The sequence below is a fragment of the Chiloscyllium plagiosum genome, unplaced genomic scaffold (genome assembly GCF_037043375.1).
Source record: "Chiloscyllium plagiosum isolate Xiang-an unplaced genomic scaffold, Cpla_swu_hap1 HiC_scaffold_40, whole genome shotgun sequence".
NCBI lineage: Eukaryota > Metazoa > Chordata > Chondrichthyes > Orectolobiformes > Hemiscylliidae > Chiloscyllium > Chiloscyllium plagiosum.
The window spans coordinates 4,249,484-4,262,011 of NW_028270178.1; the positions used below are offsets into that span (position 1 = coordinate 4,249,484).

The window sequence follows — 12,528 nt, forward strand, 5'->3', positions numbered from 1 at the left end:
CTAATGCACCTAACCTACACATCCCTGAACACTATGGGGTAATTTAGCATGGTCAATCCACCCTAACCTGCACATCCCTGAGCACTATGGGTAATTTAGCATTGCCACTCCACCGTAACCTGCACATCCCTGAACACTATGGGTAATTTAGCATGGCCAATCCACCCTAACCTACACATCCCTGAGCACTATGGGGTAATTTAGCATGGCCAATCCACCCTAACCTACACATCCCTGAACACTATGGGGTAATTTAGCATGGCCAATCCACCCTAACCCACACATCCCTGAGCACTATGGGTAATTTAGCATGGCCAATCCACCCTAACCTACACATCCCTGAGCACTATGGGTAATTTAGCATTGCCACTCCACCGTAACCTGCACATCCCTGAACACTATGGGTAATTTAGCATGGCCAATCCACCCTAACCTACACATCCCTGAGCACTATGGGGTAATTTAGCATGGCCAATCCACCCTAACCTACACATCCCTGAACACTATGGGGTAATTTAGCATGGCCAATCCACCCTAACCCACACATCCCTGAACACTATGGGTAATTTAGCATGGCCAATCCACCCTAACCTACACATCCCTGAACACTATGGGGTAATTTAGCATGGCCAATCCACCCTAACCCACACATCCCTGAACACTATGGGTAATTTAGCATGGCCAATCCACCCTAACCTACACATCCCTGAACACTATGGGTAATTTAGCATGGCCAATCCACCCTAACCCACACATCCCTGAACACTATGGGTAATTTAGCATGGCCAATCCACCCTAACCTACACATCCCTGAACACTATGGGGTAATTTAGCATGGCCAATCCACCCTAACCTACACATCCCTGAACACTATGGGGTAATTTAGCATGGCCAATCCACCCTAACCTACACATCCCTGAACACTATGGGGTAATTTAGCATGGCCAATCCACCCTAACCTACACATCCCTGAACACTATGGGTAATTTAGCATGGCCAATCCACCCTAACCCACACATCCCTGAACACTATGGGTAATTTAGCATGGCCAATTCACCCTAACCTACACATCCCTGAACACTATGGGTAATTTAGCATGGCCAATCCACCCTAATCTACACATCCCTGAACACTATGGGTAATATAGCATGGCCAATCCACCCTAACCTGCACATCCCTGAGCACTATGGGTAATTTAGCATGGCCAATCCACCCTAACCTACACATCCCTGAACACTATGGGTAATTTAGCATGGCCAATCCACCCTAACCTACACATCCCTGAACACTATGGGTAATTTAGCATGGCCAATCCACCCTAACCTACACATCCCTGAACACTATGGGGTAATTTAGCATGGCCAATCCACCCTAACCTACACATCCCTGAACACTATGGGGTAATTTAGCATGGCCAATCCACCATAACCCGCACATCCCTGAACACTATGGGGTAATTTAGCATGGCCAATCCACCCTAACCTGCACATCCCTGAACACTATGGGGTAAATTAGCATGGCCAATCCACCCTAACCTGCACATCCCTGAACACTATGGGGTAATTTAGCATGGCCAATCCACCCTAACCTGCACATCCCTGAACACTATGGGGTAATTTAGCATGGTCAATCCACCCTAACCTACACATCCCGGAACACTATGGGTAATTTAGCATGGTCAATCCACCCTAACCTGCACACCCCTGGACACTATGGGGTAATTTAGCATGGCCAATCCACCCTAACCTCCACATCCCTGAATACTATGGTAATTTAGCATGGCCAATCCACCCTAACCTGCACATCCCTGAACACTATGGGGTAATTTAGCACGGCCAATCCACCCTAACCTACACATCCCGGAACTCTATGGGGTAATTTAGCATGGCCATTCCACCCTAACCTGCACATACCTGAACACTATGGGGTAATTTAGCATGGTCAATCCACCCTAACCTACACATCCCTGAACACTATGGGGTAATTTAGCATGGCCAATCCAACCTAACCTTCACATCCCTGAACACTATGGGTAATTTAGCATGGCCAATCCACCCTAACCTACACATCCCTGAATACTATGGTAATTTAGCATGGCCAATCCACCCTAAACTGCACATCCCTGAACACTATGGGGTAATTTAGCATGGCCAATCCACCCTAACCTACACATCCCTGAACACTATGGGGTAATTCAGCATGGCCAATCCACCCTAACCTACACATCCCTGAACACTATGGGGTAATTTAGCATGGCCAATCCACCCTAACCTGCACATCCCTGAACACTATGGGGTAATTTAGCATGGCTAATCCACCCTAACCTCCACATCCCTGAATACTATGGTAATTCAGCATGGCCAATCCACCCTAACCTACACATCCCTGAACACTATGGGTAATTTAGCATGGCCAATCCACCCTAACCGACACATCCCAGAACACTATGGGTAATTTAGCATGGCCAATCCACCCTAACCTCCACATCCCTGAACACTATGGGGTAATATAGCATAGCCAATCCACCCTAACCTGCACATCCCTGAACACTATGGGGTAATTTAGCATGGCCAATCCACCCTAACCTACACATCCCTGAACACTATGGGTAATTTAGCATGGCCAATCCACCCTAACCTACACATCCCTGAACACTATGGGGTAATTTAGCATGGCCAATCCACCCTAACCTACACATCCCTGAACACTATGGGGTAATTTAGCATGGCCAATCCACCCTAACCCACACATCCCTGAGCACTATGGGTAATTTAGCATGGCCAATCCACCCTAACCTACACATCCCTGAGCACTATGGGTAATTTAGCATTGCCACTCCACCGTAACCTGCACATCCCTGAACACTATGGGTAATTTAGCATGGCCAATCCACCCTAACCTACACATCCCTGAGCACTATGGGGTAATTTAGCATGGCCAATCCACCCTAACCTACACATCCCTGAACACTATGGGGTAATTTAGCATGGCCAATCCACCCTAACCCACACATCCCTGAACACTATGGGTAATTTAGCATGGCCAATCCACCCTAACCTACACATCCCTGAACACTATGGGGTAATTTAGCATGGCCAATCCACCCTAACCCACACATCCCTGAACACTATGGGTAATTTAGCATGGCCAATCCACCCTAACCTACACATCCCTGAACACTATGGGTAATTTAGCATGGCCAATCCACCCTAACCCACACATCCCTGAACACTATGGGTAATTTAGCATGGCCAATCCACCCTAACCTACACATCCCTGAACACTATGGGGTAATTTAGCATGGCCAATCCACCCTAACCTACACATCCCTGAACACTATGGGGTAATTTAGCATGGCCAATCCACCCTAACCTACACATCCCTGAACACTATGGGGTAATTTAGCATGGCCAATCCACCCTAACCTACACATCCCTGAACACTATGGGTAATTTAGCATGGCCAATCCACCCTAACCCACACATCCCTGAACACTATGGGTAATTTAGCATGGCCAATTCACCCTAACCTACACATCCCTGAACACTATGGGTAATTTAGCATGGCCAATCCACCCTAATCTACACATCCCTGAACACTATGGGTAATATAGCATGGCCAATCCACCCTAACCTGCACATCCCTGAGCACTATGGGTAATTTAGCATGGCCAATCCACCCTAACCTACACATCCCTGAACACTATGGGTAATTTAGCATGGCCAATCCACCCTAACCTACACATCCCTGAACACTATGGGTAATTTAGCATGGCCAATCCACCCTAACCTACACATCCCTGAACACTATGGGGTAATTTAGCATGGCCAATCCACCCTAACCTACACATCCCTGAACACTATGGGGTAATTTAGCATGGCCAATCCACCATAACCCGCACATCCCTGAACACTATGGGGTAATTTAGCATGGCCAATCCACCCTAACCTGCACATCCCTGAACACTATGGGGTAAATTAGCATGGCCAATCCACCCTAACCTGCACATCCCTGAACACTATGGGGTAATTTAGCATGGCCAATCCACCCTAACCTGCACATCCCTGAACACTATGGGGTAATTTAGCATGGTCAATCCACCCTAACCTACACATCCCGGAACACTATGGGTAATTTAGCATGGTCAATCCACCCTAACCTGCACACCCCTGGACACTATGGGGTAATTTAGCATGGCCAATCCACCCTAACCTCCACATCCCTGAATACTATGGTAATTTAGCATGGCCAATCCACCCTAACCTGCACATCCCTGAACACTATGGGGTAATTTAGCACGGCCAATCCACCCTAACCTACACATCCCGGAACTCTATGGGGTAATTTAGCATGGCCATTCCACCCTAACCTGCACATACCTGAACACTATGGGGTAATTTAGCATGGTCAATCCACCCTAACCTACACATCCCTGAACACTATGGGGTAATTTAGCATGGCCAATCCAACCTAACCTTCACATCCCTGAACACTATGGGTAATTTAGCATGGCCAATCCACCCTAACCTACACATCCCTGAATACTATGGTAATTTAGCATGGCCAATCCACCCTAAACTGCACATCCCTGAACACTATGGGGTAATTTAGCATGGCCAATCCACCCTAACCTACACATCCCTGAACACTATGGGGTAATTCAGCATGGCCAATCCACCCTAACCTACACATCCCTGAACACTATGGGGTAATTTAGCATGGCCAATCCACCCTAACCTGCACATCCCTGAACACTATGGGGTAATTTAGCATGGCTAATCCACCCTAACCTCCACATCCCTGAATACTATGGTAATTCAGCATGGCCAATCCACCCTAACCTACACATCCCTGAACACTATGGGTAATTTAGCATGGCCAATCCACCCTAACCGACACATCCCAGAACACTATGGGTAATTTAGCATGGCCAATCCACCCTAACCTCCACATCCCTGAACACTATGGGGTAATATAGCATAGCCAATCCACCCTAACCTGCACATCCCTGAACACTATGGGGTAATTTAGCATGGCCAATCCACCCTAACCTACACATCCCTGAACACTATGGGTAATTTAGCATGGCCAATCCACCCTAACCTACACATCCCTGAACACTATGGGTAATTTAGCATGGCCAATCCACCCTAACCTACACATCCCTGAACACTATGGGTAATTTAGCATGGCCAATCCACCCTAACCTGCACATCCCTGAGCACTATGGGTAATTTAGCATGACCAATCCACCCTAACCTACACATCCCTGAGCACTATGGGTAATTTAGCATGGCCAATCCACCCTAACCTACACATCCCTGAACACTATGGGGTAATTCAGCATGGCCAATCCACCCAAACCTGCACATCCCTGAGCACTATGGGGTAATTTAGCATGGCCAATCCACCCTAACCTACACATCCCTGAACACTATGGGGTAATTCAGCATAGCCAATCCACCCGAACCTGCACATCCCTGAGCACTATGGGGTAATTTAGCATGGCCAATCCACCCTAACCTCCACATCCCTGAATACTATGGTAATTTAGCATGGCCAATCCACCCTAAACTGCACATCCCTGAACACTATGGGGTAATTTAGCATGGCCAATCCACCCTAACCTACACATCCCTGAACACTATGGGTAATTTAGCATGTCCAATCCACCCTAACCTACACATCCCGGAACACAATGGGTAATTTAGCATGGTCAATCCACCCTAACCTGCACACCCCTGGACACTATGGGGTAATTTAGCATGGCCAATCCACCCTAACCTCCACATCCCTGAATACTATGGTAATTTAGCATGGCCAATCCACCCTAAACTGCACATCCCTGAACAGTATGGGGTAATTTAGCATGGCCAATCCACCCTCACCTGCACTTCCCTGAACACTATGGGGTAATTTAGCATGGCCAATCCACCCTAACCTACACATCCCTGAACACTATGGGTAATTTAGCATGGCCAATCCACCCTAACCTCCACATCCCTGAATACTATGGTAATTTAGCACGGCCAATCCACCCTAACCTCCACATCCCTGGACACTATGAGTAATTTACCATGGCCAATCCACCCGAACCTGCACATCCCTGAACACTATGGGTAATTTAGCATGGCCAATCCACCCTAACCTACACATCCCTGAACACTATGGGGTAATTTAGCATGGCCAATCCACCCTAACCTACACATCCCTGAACACTATGGGTAATTTAGCATGGCCAATCCACCCTAACCTGCACATCCCTGAACACTATGGGGTAATTTAGCATGGCCAATCCACCCTAACCTACACAACCCTGAACACTATGGGTAATTTAGCATGGCCAATCCACCCTAACCTGTACATCCCTGAACACTATGGGTAATTTAGCATGGCCAATCCACCCTAAACTGCATATCCCTGAACACTATGGGGTAATTTAGCATGGCCAATCCTCCCGAACCTGCACATCCCTGAGCACTACGAATAATTTAGCATGGCCAATCCACACTAACCTACACATCGCTGAACACTATGGGTAATTTAGCATGGCCAATCCACCCTAACCTGCACAACCCTGAAAACTATGGGTAATTTAGCATGGCCAGTCCACCCTAACCCACACATCCCTGAACACTATGGGTAATTTAGCATGGCCAATCCACCCTAACCTGCACATCCCTGAACACTATGGGTAATTTAGCATGGCCAGTCCACCCTAACCCACACATCCCTGAACACTATGGGTAATTTAGCATGGCCAATCCACCCTAACCTGCACATCCCTGAACACTATGGGTAATTTTGCATGGCCAGTCCACCCTAACCCACACATCCCTGAACACTATGGGTAATTTAGCATGGCCAATCCACCCTGACCTGCACATCCCTGAACACTACGGGGTAATTTAGCATGGCCAATCCACCCTAACCTACACATCCCGGAACACGATGGTTAATTTAGCATAGCCAATCCACCCTAACCTGCACATCCCTGAACACTATGGGTAATTTAGCATGGCCAATCCACCCTAACCTGCACATCCCTGAACACTATGGGTAATTTAGCATGGCCAATCCACCCTAACCTACACATCCCTGAACCCTATGGGTAATTTAGCGTGGCCAATCCACCCTAACCTGCACATCCCTGAACAGTATGGGTAATTTAGCATGGCCAATCCACCCTAACCTACACATCGCTGAACACTATGGGTAATTTAGCATGGCCAATCCACCCTAACCTGCACATCCCTGAACCCTATGGGTAATTTAGCATGGCCAATCCACCCTAACCTGCACATCCCTGAACACTATGGGTAATTTAGCATGGCCAGTCCACCCTAACCCACACATCCCTGAACACTATGGGGTAATTTAGCATGGCCAATCCACCCTAACCTGCACATCCCTGAGCACTATGGGGTAATTTAGCATGGCCAATCCACCCTAACCTACACATCCCTGAACACTATGGGTAATTTAGCATGCCCAATCCACCCTAACCTGCACATCCCTGAACACTATGGGTAATTTAGCATGGCCAGTCCACCCTAACCCACACATCCCTGAACACTATGGGGTAATTTAGCATGGCCAATCCACCCTAACCTACACATCCCTGAACCCTATGGGTAATTTAGCATGGCCAATCCACCCTAACCTGCACATCTTTGGACTGTAGGAGGAAACAGGAGCACTCAGAGGAAGGCAACGCGGACACAGGGAGAATGTGTAAACTCCCACACAAACACAGAGTCGCCACCCCCCCCCACCCCCCACCCCCCAAGGGTGTGATTGAACCCCGTTCCCTGCTCCCTGGGTCCATGTCACCCTTACCCAGGTAAGCTGCATCGATGCGTGGAGGATGGACTCCGAACCTGATGTAAATGGGCAGCACCAGCCCTTTGTGGAGCCACTCGATGACCTGTGTTGTCCGATGGGCTTCACTGATGGAGAATTCACAGCTGAGGGTCACCATGTCCCCCTCACGGCCTGTCACTGACTGCACAGCCACTGGGTGCTGTTGTCTGGGTGTTGTGTCTGTCGGATTAAGTGTTGAAAAGTGTTGATTAGGTGTTCACTGCACGCCCCCCCTCCGTTTGCAGACAGACGAACAGCACAGAGCACGAGGTGGGAATGACACTATCATTCCTCATCCAAAACCCAGCACTCGTTCTCTCCCTCTGTCTCGATCTCACTCTCTTCCTCTGTGCCTTTTTCACTCACCCCCTATTTTCTCCCTCTCTCTTTCTACTCTTCTGTCTCCCTCTCTCTTCCTTTCTCTTGAACTTTGTCTCTCTCTCTCTTTCTGTCTAACCCTGATTGCCCATCAGCCTTATTCTCTTTGTCTGCTCCATTCCCTTCATCTCTCTCTGGCTTTTTTGTGCTTATTCTGCCTCTTTTTCTCATACACACTCTGTCTATCTCTATCTTTAAGTCTCTCACTCTCTCTCTCTCTGCATCTCCATTTCTCTCTCTCGCTCTCTGCATCTCCATTTCTCTCTCTCTCACACTCTCTCTCTCTGCATCTCCATTTCTCTCTCTCTCACACTCTCTCTCTCTGCATCTCCATTTCTCTCTCTCTCACACTCTCTCTCTCTGCATCTCCATTTCTCTCTCTCTCTGCATCTCCATTTCTCTCTCTCTCACAGACACTCTCTCTCTGCATTTCCATTTCTCTTTCTCTCACACACTCTCTCTCTCTCTGCATCTCCATTTCTCTCTCTCTTTCACTCTCTCTCTCTGCATCTCCATTTCTCCCTCTCTCACACTCTCTCTCTCTGCATCTCCATTTCTCTCTCTCTCTGCATCCCCATTTCTCTCTCTCTCACACTCTCTCTCTCTCTGTGCATCTCCATTTCTCTCACACACACATTCTCTCTCTCTGCATCCCCATTTCTCTCTCTCACACTCTCTCTCTCTCTGCATCTCCATTTCTCTCTCTCTCTGCATCCCCATTTCTCTCTCTCACTCTCTCTCTCTCTGAATCTCCATTTCTCTCTCTCACACTCTCTCTCTCTGCATCTCCATTTCTCTCTCTCTCTGCATCCCCATTTCTCTCTCTCACACTCTCTCTCTCTGAATCTCCATTTCTCTCTCTCTCACACGCTCTCTCTCTGCATCTCCATTTCTCTCTCACACACACTCTCTCTCTCTGCATCTCCATTTCTCTCACACATACACTCTCTCTCTCTGCATCCCCATTTCTCTCTCTCTCTGCATCCCCATTTCTCTCTCTCACACTCTCTCTCTCTGAATCTCCATTTCTCTCTCTCTCACACTCTCTCTCTCTGCATCTCCATTTCTCCCTCTCTCACACTCTCTCTCTCTCTCTCTGCATCTCCATTTCTCTCGCTCTCACACACTCTCTCTCTCTGCATCTCCATTTCTCTATCTCTCTCTGCATCTCCATTTCTCTCTCACACTCTCTCTCACTGCATCTCCATTTCTCTCACACACACACACTCTCTATCACTGCATCTCCATTTCTCTCTCACACACTCTCTCTCTCTGCATCTCCATTTCTCTCTCACACACACTCTCTCTCTCTGCATCTCCATTTCTCTCTCTCACACTCTCTCTCTCTGCATCTCCATTTCTCTCACACACACTCTCTCTCTCTGCATCTCCATTTCTCTCTCTCACACTCTCTTTCTGCATCTCTATTTCTCTCTCTCTCTCTCTCACACACTCTCTCTCTCTGCATCTCTATTTCTCTCACACACTCACTCTCTCTCTCTCTGCATCTCCATTTCTCTCTCACACACACTCTCTCTCTCTGCATCTCCATTTCTCTCTCTCACACACACTCTATCTCTCTCTGCATCTCCATTTCTCTCCCTCTCCCTCAAACTCTCTCTTTCTCTCTGCATCTCCATTTCTCTCTCACACACACACTCTCTCTCTCTGCATCTCCATTTCTCTCTCTCTCTCACACTCTCTCTCCGCATCTCCATTTCTCCCTCTCTCACACTCTCTCTCTCTGCATCTCTATTTCTCTCTCACACTCTCTCTCTCTCTGCATCTCCATTTCTCTCACACACACACTCTCTCGCTCTCTGCATCTCCATTTCTCTCGCTCTCACACACTCTCTCTCTCTGCATCTCCATTTCTCTCGCTCTCACACTCTCTCTCTCTCTGCATCTCCATTTCTCTTTCTCTCACACATTCTCTCTCTCTGCATCTTCATTTCTCCCTGTCTCTCTGCATCTCCATTTCTCCCTCTCTCACACTCTCTCTCTCTGCATCTCCATTTCTCTCTCTCACACACACTCTCTCTCTGCATCTCCATTTCTCTCTCTCACACACTCTCTCTCTGCATCTCCATTTCTCTCTCTCACACACTCTCTCTCTCTGCATCTCCATTTCTCTCTCTCACACACTCTCTCTCTGCATCTCCATTTCTCTCTCTCTCACACTCTCTCTCTCTGCATCTCCATTTCTCTCTCACACACACTCTCTCTCTGCATCTCCATTTCTCTCACACACACACTCTCTCTCTCTGCATCTCCATTTCTCTCTCTCTCCCTCACACTCTCTCTTTCTCTCTGCATCTCCATTTCTCTCTCACACACACTCTCTCTCTCTGCATCTCCATTTCTCTCTCTCTCTCACACACTCTCTCTCTCTGCATCTCCATTTCTCTCTCTCTCACACTCTCTCTCTCTGCATCTCCATTTCTCTCACACACACACTCTCTCTCTCTGCATCTCCATTTCTCTCTCACACACACTCTCTCTCTCTGCATCTCCATTTCTCTTTCTCTCACACATTCTCTCTCTCTGCATCTTCATTTCTCCCTGTCTCTCTGCATCTCCATTTCTCCCTCTCTCACACTCTCTCTCTCTGCATCTCCATTTCTCTCTCTCACACACACTCTCTCTCTCTGCATCTCCATTTCTCTCTCTCACACACACTCTCTCTCTGCATCTCCATTTCTCTCTCTCTCACACTCTCTCTCTCTGCATCTCCATTTCTCTCTCACACACACTCTCTCTCTGCATCTCCATTTCTCTCACACACACACTCTCTCTCTGCATCTCCATTTCTCTCACACACACTCTCTCTCTCTGCATCTCCATTTCTCTCTCTCTCCCTCACACTCTCTCTTTCTCTCTGCACCTCCATTTCTCTCTCACACACACTCTCTCTCTCTGCATCTCCATTTCTCTCTCTCTCTCACACACTCTCTCTCTCTGCATCTCCATTTCTCTCTCTACACACACTCTCTCTCTCTGCATCTCCATTTTTCTCTCTCTCTCTCACTCTCTCTCTGCATCTCCATTTCTCTCTCTCTCCCTCACACTCTCTCTTTCTCTCTGCATCTTCATTTCTCTCTCACACACACTCTCTCTCTCTGCATCTCCATTTCTCTCTCTCTCTCTCACACTCTCTCTCTGCATCTCCATTTCTCTCTCCCTCACACTCTCTCTTTCTCTCTGCATCTCCATTTCTCTCTCTCTCACACTCTCTCTCTCTCTGCATCTCCATTTCTCTCTCTCTCACACTCTCTCTCTCTCTGCATCTCCATTTCTCTCACACACACACACTCTCTCTGCATCTCCATTTCTCTCCCACACACACTCTCTCTCTCTCTGCATCTCCATTTCTCTCTCACACACACACACTCTCTCTCTCTGCATCTCCATTTCTCTCTCACACACACACTCTCTCTCTGCACCTCCATTTCACACTCTCTCTCACACTCTCTCTCTGCATCTCCATTTCTCTCTCTCTCCCTCACACTCTCTCTTTCTCTCTGCATCTCCATTTCTCTCTCTCTCACACTCTCTCTCTCTCTGCATCTCCATTTCTCACACACACTCTCTCTCTGCATCTCCATTTCTCCCTCTCTCACACACTCTCTCTCTGCATCTCCATTTCTCTTTCTCTCACACACTCTCTCTCTGCATCTCCATTTCTCTCTCTCACACACTCTCTCTCTCTGCATCTCCATTTCTCTTTCTCTCTCACACTCTCTCTCTGCATCTCCATTTCTCTCTCTCACACACTCTCTCTCTCTGCATTTCCATCTCTCTCTCTCACACTCTCTCTCTGCATCTCCATTTCTCTCTCTCACACACTCTCTCTCTCTGCATCTCCATTTCTCTCTCACACACACTCTCTCTCTCTGCATCTCCATCTCTCTCTCTCACACACTCTCTCTCTGCATCTCCATTTCTCTCTCTCACACACTCTCTCTCTCTGCATCTCCATTTCTCTTTCTCTCTCACACTCTCTCTCTGCATCTCCATTTCTCTCTCTCACACACTCTCTCTCTCTGCATTTCCATCTCTCTCTCTCTCACACTCTCTCTCTGCATCTCCATTTCTCTCTCTCACACACTCTCTCTCTCTGCATCTCCATTTCTCTCTCACACACACTCTCTCTCTCTGCATCTCCATCTCTCTCTCTCTCACACTCTCTCTCTGCATCTCCATTTCTCTCTCACACACTCTCTCTCTCTGCATTTCCATCTCTCTCTCTCTCACACTCTCTCTCTGCATCTCCATTTCTCTCTCTCT

At 47.8% G+C, this 12,528-nt stretch overlaps 1 protein-coding gene across 1 annotated transcript in view; it reads right to left on the reverse strand.

Annotated features, from left to right (window-relative positions):
- Positions 1 to 12,528, reverse strand: part of LOC122546066 (protein turtle homolog A-like) — a 216,874-nt gene that overhangs the window by 170,938 nt on the left and 33,408 nt on the right. The window contains 1 exon segment of the mRNA XM_087981612.1: positions 7,840 to 8,043. Within this exon segment, the coding sequence (XP_087837738.1) occupies positions 7,840 to 8,043 (204 nt within the window).